This window comes from Xyrauchen texanus, chromosome 13 (assembly GCF_025860055.1).
Source record: "Xyrauchen texanus isolate HMW12.3.18 chromosome 13, RBS_HiC_50CHRs, whole genome shotgun sequence".
Classification (NCBI taxonomy): domain Eukaryota; kingdom Metazoa; phylum Chordata; class Actinopteri; order Cypriniformes; family Catostomidae; genus Xyrauchen; species Xyrauchen texanus.
This window is the reverse complement of record NC_068288.1, coordinates 46,327,779-46,350,699: the sequence shown is the minus strand read 5'-3', so window position 1 is coordinate 46,350,699 and position 22,921 is coordinate 46,327,779. Positions and strand designations below refer to the sequence as shown.

Here is a 22,921-nt window from a genome sequence, read left to right as displayed (position 1 = left end):
TTTGACAATTTAATTATTTTCACATAAATTTGACACAATTATTTGTGTTACATGAATTCAAGAATTTAATTGTCATTTTTAACGTGAATTTGACAATTTAATAATTATCGTTGTCACATTATTTTGACAATTTAATTATTTTCACATAAATTTGACAATTATTTTTGTCACATGAATTCAAGAATTTAATTGTCGTCTTTAATGTGAATTTGACAATTTAATAATTATCGTTGTCACATGATTTCGACAATTTAATAATTTTTTTCACACATTATTTTTGTCACATGAATTACTTTTTTTTTTATCGTCACATTTGGCAAATTAATTTCAACAATTTTATATTGTGACAGGAATTTGGCAGCTTATTGCTGTCACATGAATTTGCTACTTTAATAATTATATCGCCTGAATGCGGCAGTTTTACGAATAGTTTGATGAATGTGTGCCGGTGTAATAACAGTAATGTGAACTTCAAAGCATGTACTCACATTTCCTCCATTTTGTTGTACATCTTTAACAAAACTGTATGTTTATCGCTCTTGTATGACACGTGTCTCTAGCGCTCCCTATGTGTCCATCAGTGGTACTGCGTGTTCCAGAGCCGCTGGGAATCTGCTCCTTTCCAACTCTAACCAAACAACTGACTGATTTAGTATCACAATATTGTCATTTTTATTTTTTGAGACTGCCTCATGACCAGGTTTTTCAGCCCGAAACTCTAGTAGGACTTTTGTTAGTATACGTGTGTGTGTGTGTGTGTGCGTGTGTGAGATTGTTTTTGTAGGTTTTTAGGGGCTTTAGTCATGGATAGTGTCAGCACAGTGCTGTGTGTTACTGCGAGCCACTCCATCAACACAGGCACAAGAATATTTAAAATAATGAGGCTGATTATGCAATTTTACTATTGAATTTTATGTAAATATGTACAGTTTTAGTATTTTATTTTGTACACCTTTTTTAGGAAAAAATGATCAAAGTGTAAAATATTTCTCCTGCAGAGAATCCTTTTCCTTTCTCATATTCGTGTTTCATTTGTAAAGAAAGTACTTTGAGAATTGTGAACAAGTAGCGTTTCCTTTTTTGTTGGGAGTTGATTTTTTTTTTTAACAAAATAAAACATTTTAAACAATGACGGTTTTATAATTTCTCTTAATTATGGAAAAGCCTGAAATATCATGGAATTGCAGATTGTCAGAATTGTTTTATTTTATTTGCTCTGATATGCATTTTCAGCTATAACATCATGCATGTTTAAATTCTCGCTTTCATGCAAAATTATTAGTTATTGATGTAATTGGAACATATCACACAAATGTGACATAGAAACATTTTGGATGAATATACATTTAAAATGTTGCATTTTTTATACTGGAAATGTCTTGGGAATTCTGTAGTGCGTGTCGGCAGTGATTAAGGCTTGTATGACATTTCTGAAAGCATGTTTATTATCACATCTCGAGATTAATTTAAATTCTATCTTGGAAAATGACGATCATAATCGTTGAACATTGCGCTTAATAATACATCAATGGTACATACAGGGATATATATATATATACACACACACACACATAATCTCTCCTCTGCCAGTTTCCGACTCAAAAACCTAAAATCCCCATATCTATCATGAATAATGAAAGGCGGCGCTTAAATACAAAACAAATAATTTGCTGTTACACAACTAAGGACACTAAATCATCTTTCAAACAGGAAGTTCCATACTCGGTTGAATTAGACACTGGAGTTTGTGTATGTAAGTTACAGTATCATAATGATCAGCATCAGCGCATTCGAGACCCCTAAGGTTCAAAGGTTAAGTGTTCTGTAGTGTGGAACATTTGGTCTCAAACTTTGCAGAAAACAAGGTCATGACGTGAGAAAAACAGCTGGACTCTAATGGACGGGAAAATCGTCTCCCTTTCATCCTCAATTTAAAAACAAGCATTTATTTGGACAGTTTCTGCATTCTCTGGTCCAGAGCGCCAAAGTTTTCTTCCACAGACACCAGGTTCTCCTTCATGGTTTGTTGCACCTGTAAAAATAAAAATAAAGTGAGGTTTTATGGAGAAAGGGCTCTCTGAGAGTACAATGACACTTAATCGTAAACATGCTCTACATCATCAGCTCAACCGATACATTGGGACGGTCACCCAAGGTTCCCATTAGTGTTCCCATTGAACCGTTCATAGGAAAGTTGTGAAATTTGGCAAACTGATAGGGCATACGCTCAAACATATCTGCCCCAAATTTGGGGTCTCTAACTTAAACCCTCTAGCGCCACCAACTGTTCAAACATGCACTTATGTTTATGTAGAAGTTTGAATTTCCCGCCAAATTTAAACCAATGAACATAAATGAAATAGTCTGAATCAATGCTTAAAAATATGTTACATTTCAGCTTCCCATAATGCAAGAACTGTAAATGCAACGCATGTATTTTTTTCCATTTGACCAATTCCACATGCTTTTATGCTTCAACGACTTTAGTCATGGATTTACTTCCATACTAGCGCCACTCTGTGGTCAAACGTTCAAACGAATCAAGTCAACACTTATAACATGATTAATTTGGCCGTATGTCCCATGACTACTCTATAGATTCTTTAGGTTATGCAGAGTATGATGTTGTCACCGTGTAATGGTCAAAAGTTTAAATGAATTATATTGTAATAGAAGCCATTTTTTTATACCGCTTTATTTTAAATCATAATCAGTGATTTGTTTTTTTTCCCCACTCGCAATTTTTACATTGGAGAATTTGTAATAGTTTTACTTGTTTTTTTATTTCTCGCTCGCTCCCGCTCGCAATTTGTACATTTGAGAATTTTTTATAGTTTTATTTGTTTTTTATTTCCTGCTCACATACGCGCACACACACACACACACACACACCTGTGATAGTAGAGTAGTGTTGTCCTTCAGTGAGTTGTTGATCATTTGTTGTGTCGTGTCCAGATGAGTCAACAGCTGCCCAAACTGCATCGCTGAAAATAAAAATACAATAATACTAAAATCAAAGACAAAAATTATACATTCAGGCCAGAAAACATACAAAACAGAAGTATACACACACACACACACACACACACGTGCACGCTTGACCTGAAGAGAAAACTATATTGTAGAAAACAACTGTTTTAATGCCGGTTATAGCGCCCCTTGTGGCAACCCCGAGAATGAAAGGCATATATAATTTTTTTTACGAGGAAATGAAGGTGGAGAAACGCAGATGTGTTACCCTGCTCATGTAGTTCTTTAACAGCGATCAGTCTCTGTACCACCTGAGGAAGTGAGGTCGCCATCGCATCCCACTTCTGAACGACATCATACAGCTGCGACACCTGAACAACACGCAAATAAATCAGTGATGAATGTGATGTTACTATTTCTCCATTCAGTGATGATGAATATTAAAACTGGTTGGTAACGAGCGTTTGAACGCACCTTATTTTGGGTCTCAGCGTCCTCAATGGCAGCCTTGTGCTTTGCGATTTCATTCATTTTTCCCAGAACGCTCTACAGAGAATCACACATCAGCAGAACGCCTGCGGTCACTTCCAACTTCACTCATATTAGGCAAATGAGTGTTAAAAATCCACTTTCATCCACACATTACAAAGGTTTTACACGCATAAATACATTATAAACGGTCGTATCAAGACTGTAGAAACTATTAACAGAAAGTAATTTTAGAGTTTTAGATGATTGCATGTGTACTTAAAAAGAAAAGAAATAATTCTTATTTATTACAATAATAACATTTTTATAATGCATATGTATTTATTGTTCTATAATTGTTTTTAGTTTAATTGTGAGAAAAAAACCCAAATAAAACTATTAAAAATTCACCAACGTAAAAATTATTAGCATTGTTCTCCGACATAAACATTACAGTGTAGATCTGTGAATCGTGCATATACACACACTCACACGCTCACTCACACACACGCACGCTCACACGCACGCTCGCTCACACGCATGCGCTCGCTCACACGAACGCACGCTCACACGCACGCTCACTCGCACGCACGCTCGCTCACACGCACGCACGCTCGCTCACACGCACGCACGCTCGCTCACACGCATGCACGCTCGCACGCACTCTCACTCACACGCACGCTCACTCACGCTCGCACGCACTCTCTCACACACGCACGCTCACTCACTCACACGCACGCTCACTCACACGCACTCTCTCACACACGCACGCTCACTCACTCTCACGCACGCACGCACGCATTATCTCTCACGTACGCACGTACGCACTCTCACGCAGGCTCCCATGATCTCTCTGGCACGCGCGACGCTCGCACGCACGCATGTACGCACACACTCTCACGCAGGCTCGCATGATCTCTGGCACGCACGCACGCACGCACTCTCACGCACGCACTCTCACGCACGCTCACTCACACGCACTCACTCACACACGCACCCTCTCACACACACGCACCCATGCACGCACTATCACGCAGGCTCGCATGATCTCTCTGGCACGCGCGCACTCATGCACGCTCGCACTCGCACGCACGCACGCATGTACGCACGCACTCTCACGCAGGGTCGCATGATCTCTGGCACGCACGTAATAACGTATTTATTAGCATGACAATGTTTACTTTAAAGTGTTGTGATACATTTTAGATGATTGCATGTTTTGATTCCCTTGTGTATTTTGAAAATAATAATTATTATTATAATTTCAAAATAAGAGTCCCGAGAGAATTTCGCCTAATATAAGTCCTGCATTATGCACCAAGTCTTACGTTTCTTTTTCAGTAATTTTGCAACAATAAGTTTATGATTTATTTTTGTTTTGGTTTGTTTTCCAATATAAATATCTAAAACTACTTTATAACAACATACATTTACTTTAGCAGATATACTGCAGAAGAAATAGTTTTTATTTGATTATGTTGAATATAATATTAAAAATAAAAATATTTTTAAATATCTAAAAATCTTTTTAAAAAGATGCATTGACCTGAGAAGCAGAATATGAGATATTTACACTTGCTTTTAGAGAATAGATATTGAATATGAGTATATTTAGTCTTTTATTTAGTATAAGCGAAAAATACACTTATTAATATACACATATTTAAGACACATTCTCTTAAAGCAAGACTAAATATCTTATATGTTGCTTCTCAAGCAAATGCATCTTGTTTTAAGAATTGTACAGAATTATAAATGGAAAACAAGAGAAAAACACTTGATATTAGTATTTTTTGCAGTGAATTACTTTACTGAATGTGAATGTCTTTTTGGGTATTTTTATTTATTTATTTTGTCCTCTTTATTGTTAGTAAGCACGTTTAATACCAACTTTTAAGTCGGGGCACAAGCTGAATAATCATTTAAGAGCTGACGCTTAAGCGTTGCAATAATCGACTAATCGTTCTAATAAACGTTCGATTAATCGATTATCAAAATAACCGCTAGTTGCAGCCCTGATGCTTAGTCGCGTTGGTTTTGGTGTGAACAGGCCTTTAAGATCCATCACTTATAAAGGACTTTCACTAGGAGACTTTTTCATTGGCCGTCGTCATGGTTACCTGTAGCCTGGCTTCGACCTGGTCCAGAGTCGCGGCGTCCAGTGCGCTCACTCGAGCCTGCAGCAGCAGTATAGTGTCCTGCACAGACATTACACATAACAGAGAGATGTTAGATGAAGACAACGAAATATGAAAAGAAATGAAGTAATCAGAGATAACCGTGTATGCCGACCGTGAGACTTGCTCCCTGAACCCCTGCGCTGAGAGGACCCTAGAACGGACACACACACACACACACGCGCGCGCATATGAGTACCAAACATCAAGTCTATCAGTACACTATAGATAGTGTACATTTACAGTAGTGTGTACCTGTTTATCTGCTCCCGATCCCACAGCGGTCTCTAGTTCAGCCAATCGCCTCTCTAGCTCAGCAACCTACAAATCACACCAGACAGTGTGATGTCATCATAACCGTGGGAACGTTTCTCTGTCACAACAGCAGGACTGTAATTATGAATGCTGTACCTTTGCAGATTCAGTGAACTTCTCCTGCTCTGGTCGACTGTGGAGCTCGTACAGAATCACTCCATCAGGGCCTTTGGGTGGCGCCGTCTTCCCCTCGCCGCCCGCAGAGCTCCGCACACCCCGCGCCACCTCCAACTGAGTCAACAACCGCCTGCCACAGAGAGTTATATTTCTTAAAATCACGATTAACGCACTTACCGTTGAAGGGTTGGTTCACCCAAAAAAATGACATTCAGTCATCGTTTCCAAACTCATTAGACGTATTTAGTAAGTTCGGTTCTCTGTTTTGTGTTCGCTGTGGCGGACCTGTCTTTAGATAAACAAAACGAGTTTTTGCTTGAATGCCCCTGCCGTGAGGGTACTGTGTGAACTGTTGATCTCGTGCGGTCTCATCATGAACGTTAGCATTATACTGAACCTTATCGTATGCTTTCATAACAATCATGAGTCTCATGGAATAATTGATTAGACTTCTGAATTATACTTTTGCATCCGTTTGAAGCTTGAAGTGTCTGGCAACACTGGAACAATGTGTTAAGATAAGTAAATAAGTCATATAGGGTTATAACAACACAGGGGTGAGTAAACAACGTGCGACGTGTCCGCCCCGGAATTAGTATACAGATGCGGACGCACACACACCCCAGCCGTGTAAGTGATCAAGTGATGGAGAAAGGACCTCTTAACGTTATTTGCTGTACACAACAAGCCCAGATGGGACTTGTGACAGAAATCAAGTCCTTTGCAGCCTTTGTAATGCTTAACAATCATGCAAAGGCAGAATTAGACGGAGTTCAAAGAGGCGCTTGACGCTGATGTCAAATCATGAACGTGGCTTCACCATTGTTGTAGCAAAGCGGATAGCCAAAGTCTGCCAGCCGATTAATATTGTGGAGGATTAAAGTTATTTAAAGAGATTTAATGTCCATTTTGATGAATCCTCAACCTATATTTCTTTTTTCAATAAGTCAACCTTCCACTTAAGACTTTCAGAAACGTGTTGTGTTACTTGGTTTGCTGCTACTTTAATGCATTTTTGTCTTTACACTGTTGGAGGCAGTACTTTGTTTGGAAAAAGTTAATAAAGCATTATATTTCAAACGGCATATTGTTTTCTTTCCAAAGAAGGAAATAAATGCTCTAAAAGTATAAAGAGTCAAATTTCAGCACTCTGCGATTAATCGCGATTAACAATGAATAATTATGCGTTTCATCGCAAAGCCATCGTTTAAATTCCTTAACTTATCTCTGCTACATCAGTCATCCTTATGATACTAATCACTTCAGACCAAAATAATCTCATTTTCTCATGACCCGAGACCAGCTGCATCATGATTTTTGTTACATTTGTAGCTCATGATTTCTGCGTGCATCTTCACATTTCTGTACAAATGAGACCGCTCACTCACTTGGCCAGCGCTCCGTCCGGGTCGGTGAGGTTGATATGAGCGTTTGGTCCCAACAGGAGTCCAGATGAGCAGATACCAGCTGCTGTTTGAGCTGTGCCGCCTGCTGTGCCAACGCCACTGGAGTGAGACGCTCTTCTTCACCGCTCTCTTTAGTGCTCACCTGCAGAAGAAGCGCCAAACGGGACGGATATTAGCAGTGACCAATACCCTAGTCTGCACTGAAGCTCAGTAGTATGTAGGGACTTCCTAAGGACACTGGTTTCAGGCCGGCATTAATGCATTTGGCAGACGCTTTTATCCAAAGTGACTTACAGAGCACTTATTACAGGGACAATCCCCCCCGGAGCAACCTGGAGTTAAGTGTCTTGCTCAAGGACACAATGGTGGTGGCTGTGGAGATCAAACCAGCAACCTTCTGATTACCAGTTATGTGGTTTAGCCCACTACGCCGCCACCACCACCACTCTGCTTCAACATTAAGCATGTTGAAGGTTTTGAACGCAAGCAAACTGATCTTTTATGATGTAGGGTGTGTGTGTGTGTGTGTGTGTGTGTGTGACCTGAATATGCTCCACGTCCTGGCACAGCTCATGAATCTCATTCACCAGTCGTTGATATTTCTGCTGTGGAGTTTCTTTCACCCCACAACCCTCCGCTAACTGCAGGAAGAGAGATAGACAAGCAGAATAAACACCGATGGAGCCCATCGATTAAATAAAACATAATGCGTTGTTCACTCACAAGCTCGTAATCTCCAGACTCGTAGCCCACCCTGCTACTCTTACTGATGCGATCAGAGAAATCTGCAGACAAACATGATCATACGGTGAGATACAAGATATTCACTGCATTACATTTACATTTATGCATTTGGCAGACGCTTTTATCCAAAGCGACTTACAGTGCACTTATTACAGGGACAATCCCCCCGGAGCAACCTGGAGTTAAGTGCCTTGCTCAAGGACACAATGGTGGTGACTGTGCGGCTCGAACCAGCAACCTTCTGATTACCAGTTATGTACTTTAGCCCACTACACCACCACTCATTAGATGCACACTGCACACTTGAAAGCACTTGTGCAAATAGCAAGATCCAATCAGATTGCACGACTGCAACGTAACTTACGGGAGCGAGCGTATTATTAAGCGTATTATTATTATTAGACACTATACATATAGATATAGAACATATTTAATATTGAAGTTTAAAAACTATAACTTTCTCTGGCTGTCATTCATTCTCTATCACGCACACGCTGGGTTTTAACTTTTGAAACAGGTTAAAATGAAAGTGAGCGTTTTTGGGTGATGCAAAGAGGTACAGCTGCTTGCCCGTATCTCTCCCACGCCTGGCTCGCCGCTTGCGGGCCAAGTCTCTATTTTCAAGTGTAATGGAAAGGCACGCACTGCTCCACACAATCAGATGTAGTGCTCGAATGTGCAGTCCATTCAAGCGTGTAACTCTGGGAAATGTATATATGCCAATTTTAGCCACAGGAAGTGAAAATTACAGATACAGCATTAATTATGTAAAAAAAAGAAATACAATTAAAATTAAGTGTAAATGACAGACTCTGTAATATTTACTGATTTATCCCATCTTAAGATAAGATGAGTCGTGTTGAGTATTGTTTACATTTACTGCATGTTATTCTCCATATAATTCTTATTTAATCATGACAAAATATAGCTACATCATCAGAAAGGCATAATCTCCATCTTTTATTTATTATTTTCTTCCCCTTTTCTCCCAATTTGTAATGCACAATTCCCAGTGTCCTCGTGGTCGCGTAATGATTCGCCTCAATCTGGGTGGCGGAGGACGAATCCCAGTTGCCTCCGTGTCTGAGACCGTCAATCCCGTGCATATTATCACGTGGCTTGTTGAGTGTGTTGCCATGGAGACATAGTGCATGAGGCTTCACGCCATCCACCGCGGCTTCCACACTGAATTCACCACGCGCCCCACCGAGAAAGAACCACATTATAGCGAGCACGATGTGGTTACCCCATGTGACTCTATCCTCCCTAGCAACCGGGCCAATTTGGTTGCTTAGGAGACCTGGCTGGAGTCACTCAGCACGCCCTAGGATTTGAACTAGTGAATTCCAGTGGTTGTAGCCAGCGTCTTTACCATGGTACACATCTGACATGCAAAATTATAAACATGTAATAAAGACACACATGCCCATGAACGTCATCTTTTTGTCATTGCAAGACTTTGATTTAAAAGGGACTTTCAGTGGACCTTGTTTGCTAAATTCATTTTACTGCCTACTTTTATTTGGCGGTAATAGCACGATCTAAACCGAGCCAGGCAATTTTTGTGAATGAAGCGCAACGAGCCTAATTTACATAGATAGGAGGCGTGTTAGTGCAGAAAGCAATAGCAATGACTTCATTTAAATACTCAAAATGTAGCACAATTTCAGTGCTGATTGCACCAATCTCAAAACTGTTCCATTGAGTAATAATTATGTGCAATACACAGCTTAGTCCATTTATATTTTTCCAACATATCCTTCCTCTTCTGCCATTACATTCCCTTGCTTCTGTATACAACATTTGTATTTGTACATATGCATGTATATTATATATATATATATATCACCACACACACTCTATATGGCCAAAAATATGTGGACACCCTCTTCAAATTAAAGAGTTTGGTATATAAATCATAGTTTCACTCCAAACAATGGCATTCTACGGCATTCAGAGCTTCCAACTTTGTGGCAACAGTTTGGGAGCATGAAAATGTCCCTGTGCACAAAGCAAAGTGCATAAAGAAATGGTTTACTGTGTCTGATGTGGAAGAAATTGACTGGCCTGCACAAAGCCCAGACCTGAACCCCACTGAACACCTTTGGGGTGAATTGGAATGCCAACTGAAAGCCAGTCCCCATCGCCCAACGTCAGTGCCGGACCAGTCCCCATCGCCCAACGTCAGTGCCGGACCAGTCCCCATCGCCCAACGTCAGTGCCGGACCAGTCCCCATCGCCCAACGTCAGGGCCGGACCGGTCCCCATCGCCCAACGTCAGGGCCGGACCGGTCCCCATCGCCCAACGTCAGGGCCGGACCAGTCCCCAGCGCCCAACGTCAGTGCCGGATCACCTCAGTGATGCACTTATGTCTGAATGGGAACAAATCCCTGCAGCCATGACACTACATACAGTATTATTGCACCGTAGGGGGAAATTGATGCCTATGGTTTTGAAATTCAATGTTCATCAAGCACAAATGGTGTCCACAAACTTTTGGCCACATAGTGTATATTCACATACACTGGCGGTCAATAGTTTGTAATAATGTACAGATTTTGCTGTTTCAGAAGGAAATTGGTACTTTAATTCACCAAAGTGGCATTAAACTGATCACAGAGTATAGTCAGAACATTACTGATGTAAAAACAGCACCATCATTATTTGAAAAAACTACATTTTTGATCATTTTGGCCATCACTCCAACACCTTATCCTGGAGTAATCATGCTAGATTGATCATTTGATACTAGAAAATCACTTGCCATTATATCAAACACAGCTGAAAGATATTTGGTTCATTAAAGGAAGCTTAACGTTGTCTTTGTGTTTGTTTTTGAGTTGCCACAGTGTGCAATAGACTTACATGTCTTATGGTCAATATTAGCGTTCTCTAGAAACTCATCAGTCAATCACTGTTTTGAGGAATGAAGCGATACAATGCTTGAAATTGTACACTACAGTCTTCAAAGACAAAGCACAACTGTCTCTAACAAGGACAGAAAGAGATGTGGAAGACCAGATGTGCAACTAAACAAGAGAAGTACATCAGAGTCTCTAGTTTGAGAAATAGACGCCTCACATGTCCTCCGCTGACGGCTTCATTGAATTCTACCCGCTAAACACCAGTTTCACGTACAACAGTAAAGAGAAGACTCAGGGGTGCAAAGTGGGCAAAGAAACACAGACATTGGACAACAGATAATTGGAAAAGAGTGTTATGGATCTAAACCCCATTGAGCTTTTGTGGGATCAGCTAGACTGTAAGGTGTGTGAGAAGTGCCCGACAAGACAGTCACATCTATGGCAAGTACTACAGAAAGTGTGGGGTGAAAGGTCAAGTGCTACAGGAAGTGTGGGGTGAAAGGTCAAGTGCTACAGGAAGTGTGGGGTGAAAGGTCAAGTGCTACAGGAGGTGTGGGGTGAAAGGTCAAGTGCTACAGGAAGTGTGGGGTGAAATGCCACAAATTTAAGTTCTTGTCAAATTATAATAGTAATTTATCACATCATTAATGTCCAGATGATACATTGTGATCAGTTGAGTACCCATTTCTTTCCATAAGAGCAAAATCTGTACATTATTCCAAACTTTTGGCAGCCAGTGTATACATTTTGTCATATTGTGTATTTCTATATGTACTTATATTTTCTATTCACTTTTTATTTTAATATTTTGTGAAGCATGTGAAAACAAATACAAGGAGTTTCTTTGGGGAAGATTTCTTCCGTCGGCTGTACTCACCCAGACCCTTTGTGCCGACGTGTTTGTCTTTGAATTTGTCGTAGGCGGCGTTTGGATTGACGACAATCCGCTCCACGCTGTCGCTGCACAACTCCTCCTGTTTAAGCAGCGGAGAAGAGTTAGAAACCATTCCGAAAATAATTAAAAACCAAAGACGCACACTCTTCACATCGTGCATGCAGTGATTTTTGAGGGGGTTTAGAACGAGATGCTTCGGAAGCTCTGATTGGCTGTGTCTTCGAGATTACATTAAGCCCCTCCCATAGAAGAGGTGTGGCTGATTGCAAAGTGGATTGTTGATTAAATCGTGCAGAGAGCGGTTTGATCACACAGGATAATTCCACAACACGACTTCTGCAGGACGTCAGTGTTGCTCACTTGTACACACCGTCATGCATCAGTGCGTGCACCAGCACAAAACATATATCCTCAGAAACACAATTAAAAATGTAAGCACAGGAAGAGATTCAAGATGACAGAAAATGTGTTTAGAGACTTTGTAACGCTTCTATCATCTAAAATACGGCAGCAACTGAACTTCTACATTTACTGGAGAAAATGACTCAAGTCCCTCCTTCAATGCAAGTCTATGGGATTTTTATTTTAGGTGAAAATTGGAAGTGTCTCCTCAAGACGAATGATTTGAGGGATCATTCACGTCTGGAGCACAAATGGTGCAGGACGACTCGCACACTGAACGCTTAATACATAAGGTTAGGGGTTATTCAAATGGCTAAGACTAAATGCAAGCATTAGTAATAGTAATGCATGCCTAAGTAGACCAACTATGAAGCTGCAATATCTCAACTCGGCTTTTAAGTTGGTACAGTGTGATAAATGCAAGAATACAGTGAACTTGAGTATTTGGACAGTTTTCAGTCTTGTGGCTGAAGGGTATTTTCACCATTGTTCTCAGTATAGCTCGGCACTTCCAGAACATTCCAAATTCAAACTTTCATTTTAAAGTACTCAAACAGAGAATCATCATTGTTGAATTGATGACACAATAAAGCAACATGCATGACATTTGCCGATCCCGGACTATTACAAATCACAGCTGTGCTAATGTTATCCTGTACATTATATATTCTAATGCTCCCGTCTCAAATTTACATGCATAACAGTTATTATAAAGGAGTATGTACTAGTGATGATGTTATATCGGCCAGTTTGAGATTATCAGCCTATAACTGTGCCCCCCCCTGGGCCGATTAATGGAGAATTGTGGGATATATTTTGCCCCACAGATTTCCATTGTAAGTAATATTAAATTGTATTTTGGAGAGATCAGTAGTACATAGGCCACCCTGCTCTCTAGAGCAATTCCAGGTCATCGTTACGTACGTCAAATAACAATTTAAAAGGAATTTTGTTCCTTTGCATTAAACGTTACTTTCCATTGATCATGATTTTACAATACTGATATCTAGAGAGCATGGTGACCGATGACCTATATAATGCCTATATGTAATGATTTGAATTAAGTTGTATACAATAAAATAACACTTTTAAAATGGATATTTATTTTACACAATACTTGCTTAATAAGACACTTCTGTTTATCGGCCAAGTGGAAACCGTTAGAGGACAATGCCGGTAATCTCAAAACGGCCAAACATTGGTAGATTTATTAGTTTATGACAACATATACGCACACACACACACACTCACACATGCACAGACACTCCCACACACACACACAGGCATGCACACACACTCCCACGCACGCACACGGACACTCCCGCACACACACACGCACTCCCGCACACACACACGCACACTCCCATGCACACGGACACTCCCACGCACGGACACTCCCACGCACACGGACACTCCCACGCACACGGACACTCCCACGCACACAGACACTCCCACGCACACAGACACTCCCACGCGCACAGACACGGACACTCCCACACACAGACACTCCCACGCACACAGACACGGACACTCCCACGCACACGGACACTCCCACGCACACGGACACTCCCACGCACACGGACACTCCCACACACAGACACTCCCACGCACACAGACACGGACTCACGCAGACACGGACTCACATGCAGACACACACACACACACACACACTCCCACGCACACAGACACTCCCACGCACACAGACACAGACACTCCCACGCACACTCCCACGCACACAGACACGGACACTCCCACACACAGACACTCCCACGCACACAGACACAGACACGGACTCACATGCAGACACACACACACACACACACACACTCCCACACACGGACACTCCCACGCGCACGGACACTCCCACGCGCACGGACACACACACGCAGACACACACACTCACGCAGACACACACACGCGCAGACACACACACGCGCAGACACACACACGCGCAGACACTCACACAGACACAGACTCTCACACACACACACACACACACACACACACACTCCCACACACGCAGACACACACACTCACGCAGACACACACACTCACGCAGACACACACACTCACGCAGACACTCACACAGACACAGACTCACACACACACACACACACACACACACACACACACACTCCCACACACGGACACTCCCACGCGCACGGACACGGACACTCCCACGCGCACGGACACGGACACGCGCAGACACTCACACAGACACAGACTCACGCACACACACACACGCAGACACGCACACACTCACACAGACTCACACACACACGCAGACACACACGGACTCACACAGACACAAGTGCAAATTCCTTGATGATTTCTGAATGATTCACCTGCAGGGATGAAAATACCCTTCAACAGACACTGACAGACAGACCTTTAACACGAGCTTTAATGAATCATCTTAATTGTGACAAGTTAATACTGAGAGCCAGAACAACACAGTGAAGAACTGTTAGTCCAAATAAGTGTTGAGTTCACAGATGCACATGCACAGATCATGATCAGGCTGGTTTAGATTCAGCAGATGTTAGGAGAGATGTTTAGATGAGACAGAAGCTGTTAAAGGGGGAATCAGAGACTCTTACCAGCTCCTTCGGTCCCCAAAGACAGTTAGAGCAAAAACAAGAGTGAGGAAGAGAGAAAGAGAGACAGATATTATTGTAGTTATCACATGACATGCACAACAGGAGCTGGTGTGAGAGGAGAACAGAGTGTTGGCTTGTTTTGTGGTTTGAGTCTTTTAATTACAGCAGAATAACAAGATTCTGATATGTGCTACTCATGAGAATCATACGGATCAAGATATAAAGGCAACAACTGCTAAAAGGTCATAAATCACAGAGAGCAGTAGAGATGGGCAGAATGATGGTATCCCATGAGACATTTATTTTAACCTGTCATGTGTTCAAAAGTTTCAATCCATGTTCATTGGAAATTATTTACTGTTCCCAAGCAAAATGGTGATCTGATGTCAAAATAAGGTCAAACGGCCAAATATTTTCAGTTCGGTGCATCCCTGATGTATTAGTACACTGCGTGCCCAATTATTAGGCATGTGAGTATTCTGATCTCATCATTATTTCCATGCACATCTGCCAACTCCAATCCATATAAACTTGAATGCTTGTTGGATTCAATCATTTTCAGGTGGTGTTTATTGGTGTAATGAGGGAGGGTGTGGCCAAAGTGACTAACACCTTATATCAAGGTGTGCATAATAATTAGGCAAAATGGGTCAAAAGAGATTTAACTCACACTGAAAAGTCAAATATTGTAAAATGTCTTTCAGACGGATGCAACACTCTTGAAATAGCTCAACTATTGGAGGCGTGACCACCGCACAATCAAACGCTTTGTTGCGAATAGTCACCGGGGCGTAAAAAACACATGGAGAAGAAAAGGTGCAAATTAACTGCAAAAGACTTGAGAAGAATTAAACGTGAATCTACCAGGAACCCATTATCCTCCAGTGCCACCATACACCAGAACTGCACCCTACCTGGAGTGCCCAGAAGTACAAGGTGCCAAGTGCTCAGAGACTGAAGCGTCAAGTTTGGGCAAAGTAATACAAGGTTTCATGGACCCTTGATGGACCAGCTGAATGGTCCTGTGGCTGGATCACTAATGGGCACAGGGCACCACAGGTGCCAGCAAGGTGGAGGAGGGGTACTGGTATGGGCTGCCATCATTAAGGATGAGGTAGTTGGAACTTTTCGAGTTGAAACTCAACTCTCAAACCTACTGCCGGTTTCTGGAATGTACTTTCTACAAGCAGTGGACAAGGAAGAAGTCCTCAGGATTCAAGAAGGCCAGGATCCTTATGCGGGACAATCACATGCATCCAAGTACTCCACTGCTTGTGCTAATCAGCAAGGGCCTCAAAGATGCCCAAATAATGACGTGGCCCCCTTCCTGACCTGACTTATATCCTAATGAGAACATGTGGGCCCTTCTCAAACATGAAGGAAGACAATACGCCTCTTTGAACAGCATTTGGGAGGCTGTGGATGCTGCTTCAGTGAAAGTTGATCGTGAACAGACAAAGCAACGGATGGACGGCTCATGGCAGGTATTGAAAAGAAGGATGGATATATTGGTCACCGAATAATTTTGAAAGTCCAGAAATGTTATTTAATTGTCATTTTGTGTTACTTATTTGTTGCACTTACTCTAAAAATTGAGAATAAACAATTTTAAGTTGGGAGAAATTATTTTTGTAATTTAGTTGCCTCATAATTGTGCACACTTATATATCTGAGAAAGACAAAACTCACTTTTTCTCTGTTAAACATTCAGGTTTGGGGTTCAATGTCATTTCGGATTGACTGAGATCATTGAGTTTGTTCAACAATAACATTAATCACGAGGAATACAATCTGCCTAATGATGCAGTATCTTTCATTTGTAAAATATCTCACTCAAAAATAAGTATTAATACAGGGCTATTTAATATACACATTTTTTTTGGGTTACTAAAGTAAATCACTTGACTTCCATTGATAGAAAATTACACATAGGTTTTTTCATACCACCCATCTCTATTCCTGCTCATATGATCATGTTATAAGTGCAAAAACTGCTCAGAGGTCAGAAACCAGAGTGAGTTCTGTCATGTGATATATGCTGTGTGTTTGGGGTATTATAAGCATCTCTAGATGTTAAGATGATGTGCAAAATGTTTGGACAACAGCAAAGGCTGACATCATGGGATGCACTTGGGTAAGGGTGCAATCTAGAGTCCTAGAACTCATTATGTAGTAGACGTGTGTGTTCTGAGGTTAAACAAAAGTGTTAGTCTACAACTTTCAGAGGAATAAGAAAGAAAGTGTCAGTTCAGATCGGAGAAACAGCAGTGGTTTCACACATACAGAGCTCGAGGAGAGGAAGAAGTTAGTGAAACACACTTTGTCTCTCTCTGTCACAATTTCAAATGTAACAATGTTTCTTCTTCAAAACAAACAAAACAGTCAAACTTCATTACAACACATTAAAGCTACAAACTATCTATATGGTGGTATGATTATTGGAATGCAGCTCATGAATAATCTAGAGGAGTAAAACCAGTTTCTAAGATTGAACAATTTTATGCATAATTTCACACTACAAGGCCATTTGTTATAATGTAATAAGCACATCACACACACACAGACCTGTGAGAATTTGTACTAGTTAAAAAAAATCAAACCAAATCCCAATTAAAATTGTACAGTCATCCATGATTGGAAAACAGGTGAAAAGGGAAGAAGAGATCAACTCATGCAGTTACTGCATTAGAGAACAAGCACGTCTTACTTGCACAAACTAGCATCCGGAGTGGGTCAAACAGTGAAGATGAGTTAGTGGAGGGGAGGGAGAGTGTCGTTAGATCAAATTTGAGTGAATTATACACACATACAGAACAAACATCAGCTAACGGAACAACACACACACACACACACACACACACACTCACCGACTCAAACTGGGCCTGATCATCCTCGGGCAGATCACATGTCTCATACACATCAGGCTCGTTGGATGCCTGAGAAAAAGAGATGTCATTTTAATAATGTTGTTGTCATTTCTGTAATTATGGTATTTTATTAAATGTGACTTCAGCTCACTATCAGGCTATATGAGAAAACAGGCATGTCATACATCAAAGCTAACTGTAAACATAGGATACATATTACACCATTAGTGTTAACACAAATGTTTACAAGGATACCAGCTTAAGCTAGTAGCTGTGTTTTGGAACATGGTCGCTGGTTTAAGCTGGGAGACCAGCAGGATTAAACTTTTTATGTGCTCAAAATATAATCTTGCGTTTGCAGAATTGTGGCACATATATACCTCCATAGAAAACAGGCAGTCTATTCCAGCTAACTGTAAACATGGGATGTATATTACACCATTTGTGTTTATAAGCCTAGCAAAGCAGAGATAACATGGGGAAACGCAAAATGCAAACGCAGGCAATGCAACGTGTCGTCCCCGTTGAGACAAATAGGCCAACTAAAAAAACTATATATACATTATTTTTGACACAATATGTTGAAATACTGACATTTTACGACACTGAATAACATACATCCCAAAGCTAGCCAACGCCCTTCACAAAACTATATTTCTATAATTCTGCAAAATGCTGCTTTTGTTAACTATTATTAAACGTTGACACTGATAGTTTGATAAAGCATGATTATATTTGCTTATATTTTACATCACGAGTCCATTAACGGATGGTTTTATGACAGGAGCTTCAACCGTGCTCGTGATCTGTGCTAACGCTAGCCTACCTCACTGTTGTTATTGTTGTTAATGTGCAGAATAAGCACTTACGATGCCAGGCAGGTTGGCATACTTCGGGTCAGCCATTGCAGCACGTTTGGGTGAAGTGGTGACAGCTAAATATATAACAGGTTTTTGAAACGCCCAGATGAAGTTTATATTAAAATAGATGGATGAAGCGGATCTGCTGTGTGACTCCCTGCTAGTGACGTCACGCTATACGCACACAAACGTCGCGCGATCTCGTGTTTTTCTTTTATTATTATTATTTTTTGCAATACAAAACAATACAATTTACAAACACATAGCAATAGTGTTACAAAAATAAATATTTATAAATAAATAAAAAAAAACTACTTTTTATTTATAGACACCATAAAAGAGACGCTACTAGCTATCAAATAGACCTTTTTCCGCAGACTGTGATGACGCGTTTCCGCCTTATTTATCGACGTTAATCTAGCAAACTTTTTTACATTATACATTTTTTTAAATATCGAGTGTAAGTTTATAACATTATGCTTTGTGTTTATATTATCCTGGAATTAGTTTTAAAAAAAATGAATTACTACAGCTGCTGAGGGAGTCATGGTACAAAAATAATAATCTTCCACTCTCTATGGTTTTCTTCTTCTGGAAAGTCATTCAAATATAATAATGGATTTTTTACTTTGTTCTTGGAGCAAATGGGTAAGTGAGAATAATATTTGCCCATTCACTGCTGTCGAAGTTTACCCTGCGAACGTTTACTTCCGCGTTCCAAAAACCCTAGAGAACACCCTAAATTGCGTTCTTACAGTTAAACGTGGACCTCTTTACCTGGACTGGTCAACCAGCTAGATCCACTGTCGTTAAATGTGCAAGATCATGCAAGGAGCCTTGGAGTCTTGGACTCATCGATACTTTTAAATAGACAGATCAGTGCTGCTGTTAAGAGCAGCTTTTGCCATCTTAAATCAATTGCAAAAGTAAAAGACTTTCTCTCTAAATGGTCTGCACTTATATAGCACCTTTTTTAACCTTAGCGGTATTCAAAGCGCTTTACACTGCGTCTCATTCACCCATTCATACACATTCATATGCCAATGGTGGTAGAGCTGCATGCAAGGCACTAGTCTGCCATTGGGAGCAACTTGGGGTTCAGTGTCTTGCCCAAGGACACTTCGGCATGTGGAGTCATGTGGGCCGGGAATCAAACCACCAACCCTGAGATTAGTGGCCGACCCGCTCTACCACCCGAGCCACAGCCGCCTAAATCAGATCTAGAAATTGTGATTCACTTGCTAATATTGTCAAGGTAACACCGTGTCCTAACTACACGCGACGCGATAAAATTCCAGCAACAGCAAGTGTGTCTGTCCACACTAGACGCGACGCGACTGTGAGACGCCACACATCAATCAAAAATCACAGCCATTCAGAACAGCGTGTGGTGGAGTCTCTCTGTGAAAGCGCACTGCTAGCCCGCTACTCGCATTGGAAATGGGTAAGGACATAATCAAATCAAGAAATAACATTATTAAAAATCAAAACATTAACAAAATATACTCATTGACTAATTTTGTTATGAAGTACAGTTGTATGTTTGCATAGAATTCAGTTTGAACGCTATATTATATGCTTTCAAAATCTGAGGTAAATTATCCATTATAAGCTGTGGCACAGTGACCTATTTTTAACTAAAAATAAATAATGTGTACTCATAACCAGTGTAATTTCTTCATATGACAATCAGTTTATTCGATCTTGTTCATAGGGAAATTCATATCCATCCCGTCGCTTTATTATGGATGGAAGGAAAATTATATTCAAACTCAAATGAAACAATTTTAATACTATACAAAAAACTAATGAACCCCATGAGATTATTGAATACGAAATATCGCATTCATTATTTCCCCCATTTAGGTCCGAGGTTCAAACGAGAGCTCTGGAGGAGGAAGAGAGTAGTGGCCTTTCTTTTAACTCTGATTCCATATATGGGGCACATATATATTATTCATATGATAGACTATGCATAATAGCCCCTCTGCCCCGTGTCACACCGCCGGCGCCTCTACTACGAGCAGCGCGGGCGTGGCCAGATCTGCCTCGCTCGCGCCGAGTGTGCACAGCTCGGACTACTGTCATTGTCATTGCGACTCCCCACCCTGCCTGTATTTCAGTAGATTGTCTGGAATGACACCCCTGGATACAGGGACACAAATTCAATTGAAAATAAAGCGGAATTTGTTTTACACAGGTTGATGCGTCATTAGTAGCCTACTATAGCTAAATGCTACATTCATTCATTCATTCATTCATTCGCTGTAGATGAAAGTCTAAACTTAACTTACCATGTGTATTCAATGCTTCAGCTATACTTCTCCAGACGGAATCCTTTTTCCTGATGTCTTTGTGGGATTTATCGTAGAGAATTGAATGCCTTTGAACTTCGACAATCAGTTCCTCGTCGTCCATGTTTGATGATTAAATATTCATGACACGCAGAACTTCCATCCAATGAGATCTCTGTGTGGGCGGATCTGTCAGCCGCGACGTCGCAGAAATAGGAACCGTTTCTAAATTAGAAACTTCGCGTGTCGCCGTCGCGTCTGGTTAGGACAAAAACTCTGATTAACATGGAAAAGATACCTTTTATCGCGTGTCGCGGTGTCAGCGTGTAGTTAGGACACAGTGTTAGATTACTGCAACTCATTGTATAACGGACTGCTTCAAACTGCTTTGTCCCGTTTACAGTCAGTCCAGAATGCGGCCGCTAGGCTCCTTACAGGGGCTAGAAAGTTTGACCACATTACTCCAGTATTAGCATCCCTACACTGGCCCCTATAAAGCTCTATCTGGTCTCGCACCTCAATATCTCTTTGACCACTAGAGCTTAGGTCAGCTGACCAACTTCTGCTGAAAGTTCCTCATTGACGCTACAAATTGAAGGACGATCGTGCATTTGCTATTGTAGGCCCCAAACTCTGGAACAAGCTTCCGCTTCATAGGACAGCTCAGATGCTCAGCCTTTTTTAAAAACTGCTTTAAAAACACATTTTTACTCATTTGCTTTTGAATACATTTGAATTATGGAGATAGATTTTAGGCTCCAGTATTTATTAGTATTTATATAAGGGTATATTATGCATATTATGAGATCTAAAAACAGTTCTAAATATATAAAGAGAACTAAACTCAGAGCACCTCCTGAGGTCATTTGCAGCATTCTCATAGATGACTCTCATAGACTATTCAGAAGACTGAAACAAAGAAAGAGCGGGAACCCTTTACATACTCGTGTCCAATGAGAGTGCACGCCTCTGAATAAACCGCGTGTCATACATGCACACAGACGGCTTTCCATGTTTATATAATAAAGTGTGTTTCTTCAAGCATGTGTCTGTGTGTCTAACAGCATTTCTCGCATCATTCTGAATACGAGACGTCTTACAGTTATGCACATTATATTCACAATCTGCAATTAAACGTCTTCTGTCAGTGCGAGTACATCTGGCTTTCAATGTGTTATTTAGGATCATTTGGGTCGCAAACACTTAATCGCTTAATGTGATGAGCAGTAATGCTGAAGTTGTTTGTTTAAAGCCGTTTAAAGCTATTTCCTTGACCTTTCACCCCACACTTCCTGTAGCACTTGACCTTTCACCCCACACTTCCTGTAACACTTGACCTTTCACCCCACATTTCCTGTAGCACTTGACCTTTCACCCCACACTTCCTGTAGAACTTGACCTTTCACCCCACACTTCCTGTAACACTTGAACTTTCACCCCACACTTCCTGTAGCACTTGACCTTTCACCCCACACTTCCTGTAGAACTTGACCTTTCACCCCACACTTCCTGTAGCACTTGACCTTTCACCCCACACTTCCTGTAGAACTTGACCTTTCACCCCACACTTCCTGTAGCACTTGACCTTTCACCCCACACTTCCTGTAGAACTTGACCTTTCACCCCACACTTCCTGTAACACTTGACCTTTCACCCCACACTTCCTGTAGCACTTGACCTTTCACCCCACACTTCCTGTAGCACTTGACCTTTCACCCCACACTTCCTGTAGCACTTGACCTTTCACCCCACACTTCCTGTAGACACTTGACCTTTCACCCCACACTTCCTGTAACACTTGACCTTTCACCCCACACTTCCTGTAGCACTTGACCTTTCACCCCACACTTCCTGTAGCACTTGACCTTTCACCCCACACTTCCTGTAACACTTGACCTTTCACCCCACACTTCCTGTAGCACTTGACCTTTCACCCCACAC

At 41.1% G+C, this 22,921-nt stretch overlaps 1 protein-coding gene across 1 annotated transcript; it reads right to left on the bottom strand.

Moving 5' to 3' along the window:
• Nucleotides 1-122: 122 nt before the first annotated feature.
• LOC127654493 (dynactin subunit 2-like) lies at nt 123-18,870 on the bottom strand. The gene is given in 15 exon segments (XM_052141720.1): nt 123-2,032; nt 2,893-2,984; nt 3,239-3,341; nt 3,445-3,516; nt 5,559-5,636; nt 5,731-5,769; nt 5,871-5,936; nt 6,027-6,177; nt 7,436-7,493; nt 7,496-7,595; nt 7,996-8,094; nt 8,177-8,238; nt 11,940-12,036; nt 17,827-17,895; nt 18,696-18,870. Coding segments are annotated over 15 exon segments (1,209 nt in total). The 5' UTR covers nt 18,732-18,870; the 3' UTR covers nt 123-1,945.
• Nucleotides 18,871-22,921: the final 4,051 nt, after the last annotated feature.